Source organism: Manduca sexta, chromosome 15 (assembly GCF_014839805.1).
Source record: "Manduca sexta isolate Smith_Timp_Sample1 chromosome 15, JHU_Msex_v1.0, whole genome shotgun sequence".
Taxonomy (NCBI): Eukaryota; Metazoa; Arthropoda; class Insecta; order Lepidoptera; family Sphingidae; genus Manduca; species Manduca sexta.
In genome coordinates, this window is record NC_051129.1 from 8,681,531 (window position 1) to 8,703,357 (window position 21,827).

Here is a 21,827-nt window from a genome sequence, read left to right on the forward strand (position 1 = left end):
AAGCGCCTTGATCGCATTGTTGGGACCTCGAAACTTTTAAGTAATTAGTCAAATCTCCGTGCTTATGTGCTACGTATATCTCATTTTATTACTTTAATCATTGGACAGATAGTATCATTCGTGAAAATATATTTCAATATACTTAGGTGGTCGCCCTGTAGTAACTTAAACAATACTTTTGATCAATTTTTGGAAGTCGCAATAGTGTCTATCTATAGTTAGTTTTTAGTCTTACAATATAATTGCAATTTTATAGCATGTTTCTCAGAAAATATAACTACTTATGTGCGATATGAAAACTGGAGTTTAGCTTCAGCAACTGACCAATATTATGATGATTCACTGAGTAAAAAGCGAAGGTAGGTCAGTACTTAGTCTTTTAAGCTTCTATTTATTCGTTTTTCATACAAAATAACAAAAATATCTATAATAAACGTGTTCCAAACAACCCGATAACTTCGGTCGAAGTAGTTGAAATACTATTGAATAACTTGGATAAAAAAATGATTAAAATAGGATAAAATAAGCTTTGCAATTGAAATTAAAGGACAGTGGCGGTTATTGTGTTTGGATCACATCATGAGACGGAATACCTACACGTGATAAAAGTGAATGCACTAGTTGCGCTTCTGTGCTCAACCTACCCCTGTCCGAGTAGAACCATAATAATATGATGTCTTATCACTCTTTAATAATGTTACGCTGCGGGCGGGAAAAAATAGTATTTCTAAATTAGGGATGTGTAAGTATAGGTAACTTATTTCCTATGTTCACACGAGTGGTCTAAAACTGCTACTACTGTCGTTTTGAGTTTGTACCACATGAGAGCGCGGGGCTCCGGTTGGTTGCCCCGGCCCGCGTTCGCTCCCCCATATAGCTATATTTATATATTTCTTTATGTGATATAGTTACTCACCAATTTCTTATCGCCTTAGGTACATTTCTATGTAAGAGAATATGGGGACAACACATGATTTATAGGCATCCGCGACAATGTCCTTTTAATAAAGGACAAACTAACAATGGACAAAAGGACAGTGCATATACTTGATTTGATTTACAGGATGGCAAGTTTTTGACCTTGGAGAGTCTTAAGTCGTAATAGAATGGATTTATTCTTAGTTTTCTAAGCCCTGTGCGACAAGCGCATATATGTACGTACGTACGTACCATTCGTGAATTCATGGAAACCTGATTGCACTCACGGTTTCTGCTTACCTTCTCAGGGTAATCGCGTGATATGTACCTGCTGCTTTCGTTCAAATCTTTTAAATTTAAGTAATTAAAAAAGGTGGTGGTTGGGTGCCCCACATCTGACTGTATTTACTAAGTGTACTTTATTTATTTATTACACTTTATATACAAAGAGTATAACGGCGGACCTGTTGCCAATGAAAGTATGTACTTACATGCATATCTAATAATCTATACGACTGTTTGTACTTTATTAGTTCATGCAAATGAGTCACGAGAATATTGTTTAATAAATAGTTTGTGCCACCGTGCTTCATTTGTGAAAAAAGAAAACCCGAAAATGGAGTTTTCCTAAGGGCTTTTACATATTATAAACGTCGTATCGTGTTTATGTGTTTGAACCCTAAGTTAAGATATTTAGGTTTTGATGAACTCTTCGCAAGTAAACCTTGCTTTAATGCCAGATTGTTCGGGAAGTAACTTTATCGGCGTGGCGTCTCCGCGCCTGCGACTTCATGAATTAAAAAAATCTAGTGGAGTTAGCACAAATAACAGGGCTGGGCATCTCATAGTTATGTTGAGGGACCAGGGGTGTTTCTATTCGTTAGTATGTGGGATCAGAAATATTATAAATAGAAAATATTTTAGTTAAAAAAAGATGCGATAAGGTTTGTGTAAAAAAAACAAATATAGTTCCAACTCCATGTCTTTATTATTTCACTGGTATTATTAGATTAGAAAGCGTATCTTGTTCTGATGTCTTCTAGTTTCTTGGACACCTCAGCAGGAGTCCGCTCCAAATCTCCCGCAATTGCCTTTTGTTTAGCGGGATCCAGAGAGTTGAACTGTTCACACAAATCGCCGTCTATCACATTCTGTAATAAAATGAAAAAAATGTTCAATTTGTAAATCACACAATTTGTCTAATTGTACGATGTAATTTGGTATATATATTATATATAATTTTTTGATTTATAATGTGTTCGTTTCAAATACTACAGGAGCACGGGAAGCAAGTGCGCCCGACTCTCAGAAACGCAATCGGAACGGACATCGCGGGCGCAGCCATAACGGTTTGCCACCCGCGACGTCGCGAGCAGACTTCGCTCTACCGACAATGTAACACACACAGCCTCTTTGGAGGCAGTCTGCTGACAAAATGTCGGATGCATAATATTATAGCCGATCATGCGACATTTACTTGTCTATGAATTCTACAATTTATTGGTGCAACATTAATATAACACCATTGTGAAAATTACAATCTATTGATGAAATATATGCGTGTGCATACCTTTACAGGGTAGTAGTAACTTCTAAACGAAAGGTGGTCTCGTCCGCACAGTGGAGAATTTTCGCTCCTCATATGCATCTCCAAGTGCTGGAAAAAGTCATGGTCTTCCCTCGACGTGAAGGGCAGCATTACTCCTAGCGATCCGCTGACGGTTGCGTACAATAGAGCTTCAGAACCGCCAGGGATTAACGTGGCTCGCTGTAGCGACGTCACTGTCTCACCGACATGGAAGTTTACTACTATATCGCCTTTCTGTGATGCACCATTCAGAAGACCTAAAGCAAAAGTTTTAATTAGTGAGTCGATATTGTAAATTTTATTAGTTTTTAAATAATTTCATCAGATAAGGAAATAGAATCATGGTTATTCATAAGTCTAGCATGTGAAAATATTGTATCATCATTTAAAATAATAATATTTGCGTCAAGGTATAATATGGTTAATTACTAAATATTGTAATATTACAGGGTCTTAAAAATTTCTTTAACATGTGGGGGTTTATAAGGAATGAATATACATACCTCTGTCCCAAAGAGCTTTGTTGCCTGTGGGGTCTTCATCCACATCATCAGTAACAGACTGCGGGAGTCTCATCACAGCCACATTACCAAACTTATCAGACATTGCGACAGTATCGTAATCTAATATACAACTATTTGTGATCCATCTAGGATTAGTGTCATCTGCAAATATTATCAGTTGGTTTTCTCTCTTTTTGTACTTTAGGCAAAATACTGACTCTTGAACGTCTGATACGTATATTCTTTGTCTAACAGTCTTAACATCAGCAATAAGATTTGGAATGTGTCTGTTTTCGCATTTGCGTAGTAATTTTCGCCTGCCGATGTCGTATAATCGCAACATTCGACCGACTCCCGCAAGCAGCTTGCCGTTAAATGCAGCTAGAGCGCCTGGGTACTCATCTATGGGTGTTTTGTGGACTAATTCTAGTTTGCCTGTGGTGCCATAAATCTGTAAAGATATTATTACACAATTAAAAACAGAATATATTTACACATAGAGTATATTTAACATTCTTATAAACCTCAGATCTGGTTAAGTGTTCTTCAATGTTTTTCAGATGAAACACGGAGCGTAAAATTGACATCATCGGTAATTTGTTTCGTAGTAATCAATTTTGAACTTTACGATGCTTACTTTGTATACATGTAGACTGCCCTCAGTGCAAGAGCGTGGCGACAGTATCATGTCCTTGGCGACGCCGACTACGAGGTGTGGCAGCGCGTGGTCGGCGTGTGCAGCCCAGCGCACGATACACAGAGACACCGCCGCTTCGTTCTGTTCCAGCGGCACTTTGAACACCGTGTTAGGCTGCCCACCGCCGATACCCATGTCTACCACTCTGATTTGCGACGCCCACATACCTAAATAATAACAAAATGTTAGTCATAAGTGTTATAAAAAAGAAGTATATATAGGAATTGTTTTATTTTGGTGTTTCCCATACTTGAATCAAATGAACCATGTACAAGGTCATCTGGGATTAACGTTGGGGCATAATCTAGCCATACCCGATTAGAGTCAGTATGCTCATTGTCATGTCCTGCTCTTGCCCAGAGAATATGGCAGTAAACATAACATGTTACAATTTCTTACACACCTGCACCAGCTTTGGGTGAAGAAAATACATTTTCAGGGAGTATATCAGAAAGGAAAGCGTCCGCCATTTCATTTGCCAGCTGTTGTTCTTCTGGTCCTCCGTCTGCCGCCGCTTCACGCATTTCCTTTGCCATTTGTATTCTGTTATAGAAACGTTTATGTTACAAAGTTGGCTATTATACACTTTTAAAGGGTTTATAATAATAACAAATTCAGTACTGCAGGAATTATCCACAATTAATTCAGGAAATGTGTCTTTTTATCATCATAACAGTCAAGAACTAAGGAGATAAATATTTAAAAAAGGTAATTACCTTCTTTGTTTCTTCATTTCCTCAGTGTAAGAGTTGTGGTCAGTTTCGAGAATAATGATGTGGTTGTTGTCAGTGTTGATAACAAATTTTCTAGGCGTGTAATCTAATGGGAGATATGTTTGATTGAAAACAGCACCCAACTTTTCTAGTGCCAAAATTCTCAGCGTGTTGGACGAGATAGCCACAATACCCTCCGTACATTGCTCTGTAACCAAAGATATATGTAATGAGACACTTGCAGACAATAACAAATAAATTCAATTGAATTGACGTGTTTGTCCACGACATGGTTTTGCCGCCTTCACGGCCCGATGGACTCCAGCAAGGCTATGGAATATGCCGAGTGCCGCCCTCTACCGCAAGCGGGAGGACGGTATGCTCTGCGACGTTGTGGGTTCATCACTGTATAGGACAGCTACGCACCACTCTCACGTGGTCTCGCCCGAAAGCAAAGCCACGCAAAAACGTCGGTTTTGTAAAAAGAATCAAATTCAACCTCATGTTTAAAATATTATGTGCCTATAGTTATAATGAAATTGTGAATTATTATTTGACATGTAACAAAATTATACTGAAGTTGTGTGTTGTAACTGCATATGTATACTGCAAAACTGAATTGATTTGCACCAACCTGAGCTAAAACCAGCTGCATACTCTAAACATTCATAAGACAGTGGCGTGAGGTGGAAACGGTTTTGGTAGTGGTATCCAAGCCATGTGCGCGAAGAGACAGCGAGAACAGCTTCAGTCCCCTGTACACGGACTTTAAATAGCTTTACTGGTCTTGATCCCAAATACCTGGAAAGGTTAAAGTATATGTGAATCCTGTTTTTTTGTTGTATATAAAATTCTTGTTTTTTTGTTTAGTCAGATCTGGTTAAGTAATCTTCAATTGAATTCGGATGAAATAGGAGCGTAGTTTTTGTCATCATTTTGGTAACATATTTTACTATTAAAAATCTCATATAGAATATGTTTATAATTTAGTCACTATTTTGTAAATTAAATTACCTTGTTCTTGTGTCCGCCAAATCGCCACTAACAGAGTCTAGTGTAGTTCTCAACAATACGCCGTTACTAAGTCCAATATTTAAATGTAGTGCAGATTTAGTTCCCGACTCGAATGGTTGCTCCACAATACACAGAGATTCGGCGCCGGCCGGCAACGCTTGCATCGAACGAGGTGATAAACAATCCTAAAAATAAGTTCTAGTTTTAATTTTATATATCTAAAGGGAAATTGATATTATACAGTAGGATTAATCAGTAATATTCGAATAACGCATGTTTGGGTTGTTATAATCACAATAATTCAGTGGTGTCCTGTTATCATCATATGGAAATTTATGTATAATAAAGAAATATAATTTTGAAAGACTTACCGATGGATCTAATGAAATAATTCTGACAGTGTTGTCGTTAAGGCCCACGCCCAAAAACCACGCTCGTTGTTCGCCACTCGCTACCGATCCCAGTGCCATGCACGACACGTCTGAAGACAGTTTTTTCCTCTCAGTATATTCATTAAGTTGACCAGTCTGAAAAATTTATAATTATTATGAAATTTGAAATATTTTTTTTTGTGTAGAATATTGCTTTATTACATGAGTATGTCCACGACATGGTTTTGCCGCCTTCACAGCCCGATGGGCTCCAGCAAGGCTATGGAATATGCCGAGTGCCGCCCTCTACCGCAAGCGGGAGGATGGTATGCTCTGCGACGTTGTGGGCTCATCACTGTATGGGACAGCTACGCACCACTCTCACGTGGCCTCGCCCGAAAGCAAAGCCACGCAAACACGTCGGTAAAAATCTTGAAACATATAAAATATTAACTTACAGGATCCATTTCGAAATAAACCAGTTCGCCGCCAGTGAGTGCAATCACGACCTGTCTTTGATTGACTGCACATTTGACGATAGACTTCTTGCCGGGCGCTTTCCACTCGTTGACTCGCTTGTCTGCGCGAATGTGTCTGATGCCGTCGGGATATACTTGCACCAGCGCGTCGTTCCCCATAGCGTGGCAGCTCAATGTGGGGGTTGTGCCCAAAAACCCAGAATCAGTCACTTCCTCGACCGTTTCGCCGATAGAGAGCACTAGTGTGGCATTTACGAACGATACTATGATGTACGAATCGTACTCCTCTGGAACCAAAAGAAAAACTCGAAGCTAAAATCTCATTCAAGTAATTGAGGTTTAGTGTTCGCATGCAAGCAGTCTTCCCATGACGGCAACCTCCAGTGTTGGTTATTGGAGTCTGCGATGCCTACCTTATGTGTTTGTTGAACCATCTTCACATCAGCCAATAGTAGATTCTGAAAAGAAAAACCACTGGTGTTTATGTTTGGCAAACAACCAGGGTTTTATTAGTAATTTGTTGATAAAAAGGAGCATTCATAAGTGGTTATTGTAGCGTCACGGTCTTTCAGTAACACGGACCAAAAGTCTAATCATTATGCTCCATCTTCATTTGCAGACAAATTGTTTCATATTGTTCCTTTGGTAATTTACTTTCATTTGCCTGTATGCTTCACAAATAATTGCAGACATATTTCCACACTTTACATTCATCATCATATAAAATTGATTAGAATACTCACCATCTTTATGCCTTCGGACTGTCCACACAGCATTTGGTGAGCCAGGCAGTTCCGACACAGCCATTTCAGCCACTTCTAAACCATGTCTGAGTGCTCGTATTGACGATCTGGAACCACGCCCACAAGCTAGGTATACTTGAGGTGTATCTTCACCGGCCAAATCTGCCACATGACATGCTGTAAGACAATAAATTGAGTAAATATTCAATCAATAACATACACATATCAATTGTTAAACGAAAACTCTATTATGAACTATACTATACCTAGTACAGGGGAAAGTGAATCTATTTCATCAACAAGTACTAAATTTCTCAGAGGTCTGGGTGCAAAGAAGAATGTATCACCCTCCTCCAAAGGCATGGCTGAACTGAACTCAGGCTCATCATCCTCATCACCCAAGTGGGCAATTTGATACAGATAGCTGAAAAATATTCACAATTAATATAAATACTGCAAAGATTAAAACATTGATTGAAATCATCAATAGCTATGTTTGCTACAAAATTAAAGAAATACAATTGTTAAATTTATTTAATGAGAATGTACCAGTGGCGAAGGGTGAAAATTTTCAAAAGGGAACCCGAAATATTTTTTTCTACAGATGTAATACGCATTTCACAATAAAAATAAAATCAGTAAAATATCGTAATACTTAATAATTTCCTTCTAACATAAACATGTATAAACTTTAAATTTTAAAAATAATCACATATTATTTTGAACATAGGTACCTAAAACAGTCCAACAAATATTAATAACGCACACTATACACAAACACTAATTAATACATTCTAAATTATTAAAAAAATTCGCGCCAATGACAACATGAAGCCGCAAATTCTCGGGTTACCCTGAAGTACACAGACACGCACGCACACATGTATTTTTACGTCACTTCCAAAAGATTAGACAAAGACACCGCGCTGCGTGAGAAAGAGACAACAATATCGCGAGGGAAGCTACGCGCGGCCGGGTTCACTTCGAACACTACAAGGCGCGAGCACTGCGCGCGAGTTACGATTTAACGAATTGATACTATGTACCGTTATGGTTGAAGTATTGATTTAATTGAATAAGTATAAAATGACTTGTTTGAGTATACTATTATTACTCTAGTTATATTTGTTATGTTTTTCTTTTATTATTTTTAATTAATTTACAAAAGGTAACCCGGTAGGAATCGGCTTGTATGGACGCTTCGCCACTGGAATGTACATCTCTCATCAGTGTGCTCTCCCCCATATAATTAAGGGAGGACCTTGGTTCAGAGATTACTTCTATAGCATGTAAAAATCGTAGTGGACTAGAAACAATTCAAGTCCACAAGGCTCACATGCATATTAAGAAATTATGGTTATGATATTAAAGGAGATATTTCAAACCAAGGATATTTACATAATATTTGATGAACCATATGTAGCAAATGTAGAGGTTTTAAAAATTAACAATACAATTATTTAGCCTGAGTGTTATCTATTTTAGTATGATTTAATTAATACTCACTGGTTACCAAATTCGCAGGCCACAAACAAAAACCCAGTTTTAAGCACACACATGGCTGTTGCAACTGGGACGGTGTCAAAATATTTTAATTTAATTTCAGTCACCATGTCCTCATCAGTCTCTATTGTAATTTTAAATATGTCTCCTTGTTCAGTTTGAGCCAAAAAGAAAAACATTGACTTGGTTTTGTGTGTGGCAGAACATACAAAGATCATTCCCCTCTCTGGGTCATCAAGATCATTCCTCCGCCTTGGTATAGGACATCGGATGTCATGTTGGTCTCCCAAATTTTTGTATGTGAGGTAGTTTTCAGAGCAAATTAGCACACCAGATGGTCCATCATTGCCTCCTGGGACTGTGATTAAGAAATTAGCGTGTTCTTCCAAAGGCTCAGAATATTTTCTGACAACATGATTCAGTCCCAAATCCAACTCATAAAATGTTAGTGTCTGTTGTGTTTTTTGTGCTGCTTCACCTGTTATAATTAAAAAAAATATCTAGATTACATTACACAGTATTGAAAATAGTTATAAAAATAATTGTGAACATGTATTTTCATATTAAAGAGGATTTGACGTCACTGTCAGTAAGAAACACGGACCTCATACTTAATCATTAAAAAAGTTTCACAGTTGGTTAAAGTAAAATATTCTTGCAAATTTAGTATTTTCCATTTTAGAAAATAAAATTCATAACCCCATTAATTAATAGTTTTGTAGAACTTACCTGTTGGATCAGAATCTGCTTCCTCATAGTCTATTTCCAAACAGGCAAACATGGGGTTCTCAAATCCCACATCAACTCCCACCATGTGGTACACTAAAGTGTTTGACTTGTGCGCTTCAAGTGGAGAGGAAATAGTCAATCTCGCCTCTGCATCTCTGTTTAATATGTATACTAGTTTCTGTTTCTCTATGGCACCAATCATAACAGCTCTTCCTTTAGGATCTATAGCTAAATATTGACCAGGCACAATTCTCCTGCATCCCGACTTCCCAAAAGTCTCTTGATGAACTTTTTCCAAAATATTTTTGTTGGGTATGTACTCCAAAATCACAATGCGTCCAGAATCAGAGCCAATTACAATGTAATCTAAAAAAAATAATTTATTAGTATCATTAGGTTGTTCTCTTTCCATCCTTGTAAAATATGAATTGGTGTATAAATATACCAAAACGGTACATCCCGACCCCCACGAGGAAGCAAGGAGCGACGTTTTGAGTTTCAGTCTTTGCATCTAGTTATCCCATGTTTATTTAAATTTACAAACACGGAGCAAGATGATGCATTTGAAATTGTAATGTTCTTTTCTTGTTTTATGAATTCTTTAAAATATATGATCAAACAAGTAATTGTTTATCTTTGAATAAGTTACAGCATTTACCTGTTAATAAAGCAGAGAAATGAACGGGTTCTTGGTAAATTATTCTTTACGAGCACTAACGATAACCTGTCTGTGCGCATGATGTTCTTATATTCAAAATATGAGTGGACCACGTGGTAATTTACAAATTATTATTTACCTTTCGTGCCTCCTGTGAGTCGAAATGACATCATAGATCTAATTATCCCGAATATCTCCACTTTCATCAAGGTGTGCACTTTGCCGGTGTTAGGATCTGGACGAAGTAGCTCTAAGATTTTGCCACGTGATATCACGATTTCTTGCTGTTTTGTCCCAGAAAAGTTTCCATGTACAGCATGTGTGATGGCTGTTGAGCCTTGTAGAGTCAAATTGTACAGATACATCTTGGAAGAGTCAGCCCGGTTCTGTAAAAATAGTACAATTTAATATCTGATCGATAGTAAATTAGGTCATTTGATGATGTGATAAAATTGTAATGCTCGTAACTAACGAAAACAGAGAAACAATTGTGCTTTCGAATGGGTGAGCTTGTTGATCTAGCACCGATAAAACGACCACCATCGGCATTTTAGCCGATCGTGGAGATACCCAGTGCAAATAAAAATATTATTACTTGAAATGTAATGCAAACAATACATCTTTAAGCTTACCTTCCAATATTACACAGTAGAAGCCGCGATGCGGCTTGATAGAATTTCTATGTTCCGGCACCAGCTTTTCCCATCCAATCAATGGCAAAATGGCGGATGGCAAATGCGCCATTGCGCTTCGGCACGATTAACCAATCAAAAGAGAGCATTTTTGAGGAAGCGGTTAGTTTTATACGTCAATATTACCAGACTAAAAAAATATTTATCCATAGTTAGCGCCATCTAGTATCAAAAAGAAATTATATTTGTGACTACTACTGAGCAATAGATGTCACTAACGATTGAGTGTATATTTTCAATTTGACCATATAGATGTCTTTAGTTACCATTTATTGTTTTTCATATAATCCTATAGATGGCAGCATAGGGAACCAAAATATTGTTTTATGGGGAGGCCTATGGACTTCAGCATTGGAGCTACAAAGACTGAAGATGATGATGATTATAAATTTGTCAAAAGTTTGTACAATTAACATTAGTTTGTAATTTTCCAATTAGTTAAACTAAGGCTGAAAAATCTAATAAGTGTAATTTGCTGATTAGATTTGACTCGCGAAAATAATGAGTATGGCCTTTGCCATACTACACCAATGCACTTCCAAAATTGTTCACAAGTATTAACTCTTTTTTATTCATAGCAAAATATATTAATAAATATAACAATAATGTTATGTTATTAATAAGTTTCGATTTTCTTTTTAATTATGATACAACGCGTCTCGAAAAAAAATCTTATTATTGACGTTGGTAATGCTGTAATTACTGTATTAATTAGTTTCTTTCGACATTACTACATAAAATTACATTATCACTTGTAATTAACAATTGTCACTAGTGTTTCTAAATCTGTTCTTATATATGTTTGGAATCATAATATATATTAGTTATTACTTAAATTACCAGACCAACGTCAGAGGTATAATACGTTTGAACATTTTAAAGAGAATGATGAATAATATAATGGTAATTATAATTTAAGGATATCGGTACAATTGCTATAATATTCGGTGTTTGAAAGTAATACTTAGTTGTATTGCCCTATGTTGCTTTTTTATGACAGTGGTAGGAAATAAAAAGGATTATTAGGCATTTTAAGTCTCGATCGAGGGTAACCAATATACATATGAGAATAATAGAAATTAATTTACATTTAATAATTTTTGCTACGCTCGTTGCGGGCGGCGCGATGCGACATTACGATGTGGCGGCCGTTTGGCGACGGGAGCGGCGCGGCGGTGTGGCGGCGCACACCTGAGTATTTCGAGTACATCCATGACCAGAAGATTCTTTACTTGTTACACACGTTTTTAAACCGTACATCTCGGTTGCAGTTTTATAAGACATTATTTAGGCCTTCAAAAATTTTATATAAATAAGTAATCTAGACTTTTTACATCAAAATTTCGGATATTGAGCAAGTACCCGCATTGCACTATCAAATGCGTAAAACCAGTGGAGGGGATATAGTGATTCTTAAAAATAATCTGTCTAAGGCATTTTTTGATTATTTGTATCTGAATTCCGACAGTATCACCGACCGAATGAATTTACTTACTTTGCGGAGCCTCCATGAGATAATGAACACTTCAGTCCTGGGTTTGTAAATAGGTCGTATAGGTCGTGGCCTATGGGCTGCAGCCTCTTAAGGGTGGCAGATTTCAGAGGACGTTCACTTGATTTAATTAATCATTCATTTATTTTACTTTAGTGCCTTCTATAATACAAACAAATGGAAAACTATTAAATATTTTAGAAACCTACATACATAGATAGGTACATAAACCTACCGACATGGGGCAGCGGAAATAAAGTGGCCTACACTCATAAAAAATATAATCCGGCACTGAATCACTTCGAAACTTCACCAAGTCCTCACTAATCAAATTATAGGTTATATAAACTTGGAGAGTGAGGATTTGTTATAGACTAAATGATGACTAAAGGACGGCTTAGGCGTCCGTGTTGTTGTACCACCTCTTACGTAGTATTCTCTATGGTATCAGCTACAAAATGCGATATTTAAATTCTATCAGAACCTCAGCTGTTGCTTTTTTTTAATCACACGTTCCAGCAAAAGAAATACATTTATGAGAATATATTAAGAATGGTAATTGAATTAGATATTTATAACCGTGAACCCATAGTCAACGACACAGAATTATTCTTGTATCAAGGTAGGCGTGCAGGTCACGATCTGCGAACGATGTGCACGTGTGCTCACTGCTCGGTCGCTCGCTCGATCCATTCCACGAATGCACAAAAAAGTAAAAAAACTGCTCTATTTCAATATTTTATTCAACATTGTGTTGTAATTTTTTAGATTGCCACATGGGGATTATACAATTGTATTTGAATATTATTGTATGCAGTTTCACTATGGCTTCTTCCACATCGCTTTATTCAATCATGGAAGACAAAAAAGGACCATTATAAATATAATATTATTGGCTTTACTATATTTTGTGTGCGACTTCCTTCGCATGAAATCCTTTTTGGGAATAAAACTTACACTGTCCAGGTTATTACTGCTCGGGGATAAGGTGTGTCTGTGTTCCAAATTTTACTTTAATAGTTTACTTCTAACAAATATTCAAACATTTTCACAAAAATACACATTAACTAAATTATTAGAATTATTATTCGTCGCCTAAAAACACCCGCCGAGACGTCTCGCCTGTAGGCGCTAGAGTCTACCAATTCTACTGAACTCTAGAACAGCTTTACTGTTTGAAATATCATATGATGTATTGATTATAATAAAATAAATAAATTGTTGCTCATAAATAAAAAGGTTGTAGCACATTAGGAAATAAATCATATTAATCGGTATATAACCGAGGAACATAAAGGCAACACATCCGTGATCTAAAGTCCACAACCTCCCCACTAAAACAAAACGTCTCGAATAAGATATATACCAATTTAAAATTCTACAATCGTAATGCAATTTTTCCGATGCGATCTATAGGAGCTGTGTTGTATCACGTTATAAATCCACCTCATTAAAAACGCAGTGAACACATCGAGTCCGATTCCGTATCTACTTTCATTAATTAAGCGTCTGCAAAAAGTGCCGGTGAATAAGCACTTCATCTCACGCGAGCCTTACGCACTCCGCATATTGATTTAGAAATCTTAATATGTTACTTCGTTTGCTTGATTCGGATGTTGTGTTTTATGTCTATATAATTCTTGTGTGATATTTAGATGGGCATGGCCATAATAACGTCTAATGTGTTTATCTCTCTATATAAGTTGTAAGTATTTTTTTTTGGTATTATACGTGTTCATTAAAGTTTAAGGCATGTTTCATCTTAAAATTGCATCAGGCTTAAGTAACGTAATATTTTTTACAATTCTCGCATAAATATTGAATAAAATCGACGAAGCTGACGCAGGCAAGAAACTTTTTCCTAACCTGGGCCCTTATTCTGTATGATAGTGTAAACGCGTAACGCGGCTGTGTCATGTTATCTTTGAGATATGTGCGTAAAATAATAAATGGTATTCTGTAAGCCAAATTTCTATAGTCCTAAACATGATGCGTTGTGTTACGTGCTTGTTACACACTGTCAAAATAACGTGCGGGATAGAGAATAAGGCTTCAGAATTGACGATTGAGTCATTACGCGAATGTTTGCGTTCGGCGCGTGGCATTGTCTTTGTCAGTGATGTTTTGTCAAACAGTTTCGAGGAAATTACAACCATTATGACAGTGGAAATGTTTATTGAACGTTGTTAGTGGATAGGCCGTCGCCGTGAGTCATGTCTAGTGTTAGTGGAGTGTATACTTACTAAGGAAAACTAAAGAACTTTTCCAAAGTACAAAACTCATTTATTATGTTCTTGTCAATATTGAATATGAAGGCAATGAGATATATAGAATATGCTACATTTTTAGGATGTTTGAATCTCAATGAATAGTTATTTGAATACATACCTATTACATTACAACATCGAAGAAATGTGATTGAAATGTAGGATAACGCATTTGTGATTACATTGAAGTATATGTGTACTATGCTGATAGGTACTGGTGGTAAATTTACGAATCACATCTGTTGTTATTTGTGCGGATCTGCTAAAATTTATTAGATACTTTTATAAGTTTGTTAAACATAACATAGATGGTACATAAAGATAAGTGATCTAAAATTATCGCTATAGTCTTTTATGTATTCATATATTGAACGCGCATTGTGATGGGTTTTGGGTTATCGATATTTCTGATCTCTAATTTCTCAATCCACCGATCTTTATATTAAAACGTAGTGTAATATAACTCAATGTCACATGTCTCAGAATCAATTTTACAAGATGTCGTACGACTAAACGGTCGATCAATTAAAAGTCGTTCGTATACGATACCTAGGTTTAAAACACAACGTTTTAAGTGTTCAAGTGGTCACGCGGCAATGATGCGGAAAGATGCGGTTACGCTTGCGGCTTGTTCAGTGTCGGGGTTTTTAAGCTTGCCACAGTTTTTCTCACTGTCACTCAGCAAGGAATGTGTCGAGTCTTCGCAGCCGGAGAACTAGTCGCGACTAATGACAGAACTTTTTAGCTCATAGATCTGTATAAATAGTTTATAACCAGGAATGCATGGTTAAAAAATCTTAGTGAATTAAATGCTATAAATGTTTATTTAGGTGTGTTCTCGAGCATGATTCCCTCGAAGAGGTGACCCAGATTACACTTTTATTTAATTTCTGTTCTAATGTAGTAATCATTTTGAATAATACAGTAACGAATTGTTTTATAATGGCTTAGTTTTATCTATGTAATACTAGTCAATAATTACGCCATTACAAGAATAAAATATAGAATCAAAAGGCACAAGCTGCTTCGAGATGTATATAAAGACAAAATTCGCTTGAAACCTCATAAATACCTTTCCATAGTTTAGATGTATTAAACATACAGAAAAACGATTTCGTCTTTTGTATGAAGCCCGACTCTTAATAAACGAGAATTTTGCCCATCACAAATACGTGTACTTTAACCTAATAAAATATTTCTTAAATTTTTTGTCTTGAGACCTAACATAACTAGTGAAGTGTGGGTGAGTTATGATACATTTGCCTGCCCCGGAAAAGCTGAATAAAACTTTAAACTTCGATCAAAAATGTTTCATCTAATGGTACCAACTGTTATGAAAAATTGCGATGTCTATAGGAATGCAATATGTCGTGTCGAGCCCCAAATCCCAGTGTAAACAACCCACCCCGCCTGTAACTCAATATTCGCGAGTAGGGGTGCGGAATTCTAAATTCAAATTCATTCGCGTTGAAAGTGAAAGAAAGGCAAAATGAGTCAGACACATTCGAATATCAGGTGTTGTTGAGTGACGTGTTGTAACAACTGTTGCTCTAGATAAAGTCTACTGCTGTGTTAAATGAGGTTACGTAATTTTTATTGTTTTAATGTGACTAGATCTGTCGATAGTTCTAGAAATCTAATTATCTTAGTAGTATTTAATTTACTTATTTTAATGTGTTATATACGTGTGACTATTTATGAACAAAATTTTTTGCCAAATTTGCAAGGAAAATTATACGACGCCGAAGAAATTCTTGAAGAGATGACCCTAAATCTTCCCCTGCCCGACTCGTGGCAGCCCCGCTTTAATAAAACATCTCGATAATGAAAAGTCAGACATTCGTAGAGGGTGGCGAATTAACCCCAACTTGGATACGCTTATCGCTACACACAAAAATGGCTTCAATCCCTCAGGACTTAACCTTTAAAACCAATCAGCATATCCTGCGCACGAACCGCGCCATATATATCTTAATGATATGGAATCAGAAAGTATCTCCAGGTTTGCGTTTTACAAAACGACTTAAGTGCATAAGGGGACGCGGGAAAATATATTTTAACATTTTTAACTAAGGTTGTTTATGATGTGGGCAAAGGATGAAGTGGTGCGTGGTACAGGACATTTGACTTTCATTGCGTTTTATTCATCGCGGCACGTGCGCGGCCACCTGTCGTTGATTCTGCACTTGTTCAAGTAGGCAATATCTAATTAGATGCAAACTAAATTACCATCGCAAGGGAAATCTTGTATGAATTTGAGGGTACACTGATTGTGTCTAAGATTATTTTTGGGTGGAACTTTAAAAATACGACAATCAGTCATTTAAACTGAAGTCTTAAAAAGCTCAATTGATTAATAAAACTCCTTTAGCCGAATATTAACAGATATCTAAATTTATAAAATTCGGACAAATTTTATATTTTATGTATAAATTGTGTTTGTTTCGGCATTTGATGTCTTGTTATATTCCATATTTAGTTCTATTATATCATAAAACGCACATATAGTTAATGAAATAGCACTGGTTGCATCACAGTCAACTCGAAACTACCAAGTGATCATTATTATTAGAAGAAAATCTTTGTAAACAATACACGCCTCTCGGTCATAAGTCACGATTCACTGAATTAATTGTAGCGCCTTAAAAATGCAGTTATATGTCAAGGTTTAAAGCCGTCGTCATGAATCAGGTAGTGTGCGTGGAAAATTTTAAATGAAACTACCGGGTTTATTGTTACGTGAAATGTTGAGTTACTCTTTCATTAACAAAGTCAATTGTTTTAAAAATTATGCACTATACCACATATACCACATATATGTTGATCTTCAAATTATATCTTTATCGTGCGTAGTCAAAATGTATGTTAAGTTCAACCTTCAGTTTGAAGACAGTCGACTTTCTTTAGCTAAAATATACCACAATGTTGATCTTAAAATTATATTTTTATTGTGGGAAACTTATGTTAATTTTAACCTTCATTGTGAAGTCAATCCTTTAGGTAATGAAGGACTTGTATATCAATACGCGTAAGCCCTAGACTCTACGGTGATCAGCCAGGTACGCAGGAGATATTATAGTGGAGTGTGTGCGCAATACGCAGGTGCACTCTTAGTGGCTTTATTCTCATAATCCTGTCAGATCAGGCGCAGAACCAACGGCTATACGTGCTTTCCGAGGCACGGGGGTATCACAAGGCCATTTTACTGACTACGAGCTGCACTGAGTAGTTTTGAAGATGGGAAAACCCAGTCGCATTTAATTTTAAGCTTGACGCATTACACCTACGCCACCGATGCATTTAAAAACGTATTTTATAAGGCTTGTAATTCGACGTAATGACCTCATCGACTTCTTAATCTATGTAAGCTTTCACTCTACTGATAAGGGGTTTAACTAAATTAATTTTATTGACTTTTCTGTATTTCATAATATTTATTTCGACGCATAAGTAAGAAAATCTTAGTACACCATCACTAAAATAAAAAGTACTGTATTATTACCTACTCGAAACAAGTTACGAAGCGTTTACTGGCAAGAGGTAGTTTACGTGACAAGCAGTTTGTACGCTTTCTCTATTGAACGTGACGGGCAAGGATACTATCAAATTTGAAGTCTTTTTATGTATGTTGTGAATTCAAATATGTGGGAGTGTTTGTTTGTTCTCAATAACTTAGTTTAGTCGTTTGTGATTATCTTCATGATAGGTATCAAACTCGGCATGTTTATAATATAACATATTTGCAATTTGAACATAATTTTTTAAGAGTGACATAGTATTCCATGACCTTTAGCGAGTCTTCAATATCGTTGTCCTTCTTATTCTTAAAGATATATGACTTTACCGTTGCTAGTCATGTATTGGTGATCATGGAATTTATTAAATACAATGATTTATTGAAACAAAGCAGCGTGCCCAGTTTAGTACTACCTGTAGTTTCAAAATAATCGATTCGAGTCTCGTCCGATGCAAATGGCCGGCGCCGGATGCGGACCTCCCATTGACAATGGCATTGCACCGCGACAATACAAATTCAAAATGGCGCCTCCAAAGTTTATTACAAGCCGCCACTATCTCGGATTTAAATATAGACTTCCGCCAGTTTGTGGCATTAGCATTTTGATTATCGAATAGATTTTGTGTACCCGCGATACAACTCGACTGATCGAAAGATAAAATGTCACTAATCGAAACTTTATTACCGGCAACTGACAGCGCTTGCGTCAGGGTTTCATTACATTTCTTTTAATTAATGTTAAAGTTTTAGTTGTATGGTGGTATTGATTTTGATTTCTGATTTAAGATTTGCAAATATATGTGTTAATCTACTTATCATATTATCAAAACATATTAATGGTAGAAATACTTTAAATTATACGTGAAAAAGGAATGTTCTAGAAGCATAAGTCAGGTCATTGAACATAAATAATAACAAGACGAGCCAATAATTCTGGAGAGCTCTGGAAAATTTCTTAGTTATTTAAGATATTTGCTTTAAAGTCATGTCTGCGTTAACATGCAATTTAACAGTTTAGTTAATTAATATCCCTAAGAAATATGCGTAGTGTGGGCATAAAACGTGATTTCCGTAACATTGAACAATAGTTAGATCGCGAAACTGTCTTCTCGCTCGTGACAGGGCGCGTTGAGTCAACAAATGGATTCGCACGATTGTACACAATCTGTAATTCACTTGATTCTGAACGCTCAACACAATTTTCTACTTACGCGATACGTACCGTGCAAACTGAAAGTGCTTCGAAATTTGTATGTTGCGGACGGACTGTATTACCACGCATAGTCATTTGTTTGATGTATTCATGTCTAAGGTGTTGCGCAGACGATGTCGGATATGAAGCGACATGTTCCTAGTAGTGGTTGTTAACAATAATTTGATGGTCTTTGCGGCGTCTAATTAATCTGTAGGTACTTGCTTAACAGGGATGAAGAGTCCATATAACCCATTACCTACCGGCTTCCCTTCCGTAATTATTATTAGAATGATCTGTAGACTGCATTAATGCATATCAGAAAACTTCACTCCTTGCCACTAGTGCTTAATGTTATTTAAGCGTCTAGTGTGAGAACGTAAATAATTCCATGTGGGCGTAGATTGGTATCATAGTTGAATAAATATATGTTATAAACGTTCCGGTAAACGTGAAACGGTCTTGTATGATGTTCAAGGTTTCTCCTCCATTTAACTAATTAAATATCAATAGATTAAGCCGCGTGATGTCTTATTAAATCAATTAATTAACTCGCATCCAGTTGGGCTGTTTAATTGGGCCACTTGTATTAAAATTTATTACGCGTTATCGAAGTCTCAATTAAGTCGATTGGTATGATGTTAAACAAAATATTATGTTGAGCGTAGACGATACAGGTGGCATTAAAAATTGACAAATGTATTTTATTTGGAGGTTATCTTATAAAATGAATGTGTTATCAGGAATCCATGATATATATTTTTTTGAAAATTGCAATAAAAACATATAAATGCGTTTTTATCTTAATACCTATGTAATTTATGACACTATATTACGATAGATTACCATGTGGTAGTGTACGTAAATAATTACAACAAGATTATGTTAAGATTTATTAACAAGAGGTTGTCAAATTTCTATTAAAAACATTATTTACACGGTATTATAAAATATTTTTGCCTAAATTTAAAATAATGTAGCTCTAATGTATACTATATTGTTACAGAATGCTTTATTATATTATTATTATTACACATGCAATCAATATTTATCGGTATTTTGCTTAATTATAAACTTCAAGTCTAAGGTATATTTTCGGTACCGAAATAAATAATACTTCCCCGTCATTAATATTTATGACCAAAACAATTCATACATTTATATGAAATGTATTTCCTATGTAGATTTATATCCTGTATATTCGGGAACCGGGACATAAAACATGTACGTATGTCTTGTTGGTATCAGGAATAGTAAATTAGGAGGCGACTGCACCTGTGTGGGCCACCTTCGAAAAAATGTGGGCGCAACCTTCGGACTAAACGAATTATAACCCACTACCTGAGTCCTTCGGGCGACTGAGATTTTATTGCATTGTATTATCGAACCGTGCGATGTTCATTGACTGATTTCTTTAAGTCAAACAAGATCGGACTGTATTCAGCCAGCAATGGATACCATACATGTTCCTTGTACGCCATACAAACACTTGTAACAATCGAAATATTAGTAAAATGGATCCGCCTTCATTCTCAGGTGCATTTTTGAATAGAACACGTTTACGTTTTTTGTTGTTGTTTTAAAAGCTTTTAAACGTCAAGAGGTTTCCCATGATATTTTGTTAATAAGGTGATCATTCGAGTTCCATGGTCATTTATAAAAACCAGATTGGATTTATTGTGGAGCTTGTCGGTTCTCTACATTAGTTAATTGATGGGAATATTAATATAATTACTTATTTTGGTTTGTCAAAGACAGTTTCCTACATTTATTATATGTAGCTATTGTCTAAAGTATGTTCTATAAATATGTAGATCTTTGCATTGTCACCATGATAGCTAGAGAGGCATTATGTCCTTCATATCGACCTATTAGTACTATTATAATAATTACTTCGTGACAATCAAATTATAATCATTAAATACGTCCAGCCTGACGTATAGCACTTTAATTAACAGAGTTAATAACTTAAGGCAGTTTATTTCGCTAGATTTTGCAGGTTATCTGCGGAACCATGAACATTTAAAACAAATTCACCCCGAATACATTTTTGAACAGTCATTGGATGTCGTTATAATTTTCTGGGTTGTTTCGGAATCTAAATTAGGTTAAGATAAGGCATTCCTTTATGTCTCATGTTTTTGTTACACAACAATGATGTAGTTCACAAGCCTCTCGGGTCAAATGTTAAATATATTTATATGGAACAGTTTATCATTATGATCTGTCACACGACGTTATTAATTGCTTTAAGAATGTTGCATTGCATAATTTACTTCAATTGGTTTATTGAACGGCGACAGCATCAACAACATCGACAAGGATTTAACAATCAAGGTTTCCTTAGATAAAAGTTCGTATTCACAAGAACTACTGAAAATCTATTTGGACGATAAATAAATGAAAAAAATTGGGACATGTCCAGAAGGTCTACATTACTTAATTTAAAATCCTCACCATTTAAATCGAATTTCAATTTACGCGACAGTGTTTTAAATATCGAACAGTTTCAAATCTCAATATTAGAAACAAATTTTAAATTTCGAATTGCAGTTCACCTATTCGTGTTGGCGGTAGTGAGCTTAAATCAGCGTGCTAGTCGCAAAAGGTCCGCATGACATCACCGCACGTCTACCAAGTGTATCTGAGTAATGGTCTCTGCATGCCGCCAGGTTGATAACGCGGCGCCGGCCCGCCGCTCCCTTTAGATAACCTTCGCTCCGGCTTCCTGGCCAACCTGTCACAAAACAT

At 36.1% G+C, this 21,827-nt stretch overlaps 1 protein-coding gene across 3 annotated transcripts; it reads right to left on the minus strand.

Annotated features, from left to right (window-relative positions):
• Positions 1-1,886: 1,886 nt before the first annotated feature.
• Positions 1,887-10,704, minus strand: LOC115444427 (splicing factor 3B subunit 3). 3 transcript variants are annotated; one of them, XM_030170206.2, is made up of 16 exons: positions 10,549-10,704; positions 10,056-10,302; positions 9,259-9,624; positions 8,533-9,007; positions 7,293-7,450; positions 7,027-7,203; positions 6,263-6,570; positions 5,805-5,960; positions 5,434-5,618; positions 5,054-5,220; positions 4,423-4,627; positions 4,110-4,249; positions 3,647-3,873; positions 3,010-3,460; positions 2,489-2,763; positions 1,929-2,069 (listed from the first exon to the last, which is right to left on the minus strand). In XM_030170206.2, the coding sequence occupies exons 2-16, from the start codon at positions 10,279-10,281 to the stop codon at positions 1,929-1,931; spliced, it is 3,657 nt and encodes a 1,218-aa protein (XP_030026066.1). In that variant the 5' UTR covers positions 10,282-10,302; positions 10,549-10,704. The 3 variants fall into 3 exon arrangements, 2 of the variants coding, with proteins under 2 accessions (XP_030026067.1, XP_030026066.1); XM_030170207.2 differs by lacking the exon at positions 10,549-10,704 and having other exon boundaries at positions 1,887-2,069; positions 10,056-10,281; XR_003938727.2 differs by lacking the exons at positions 1,929-2,069; positions 2,489-2,763; positions 3,010-3,460; ... (3 more) ...; positions 5,054-5,220; positions 5,434-5,618 and adding an exon at positions 6,697-6,741 and having other exon boundaries at positions 5,931-5,960.
• Between the last annotated feature and the right edge of the window lie 11,123 nt (positions 10,705-21,827).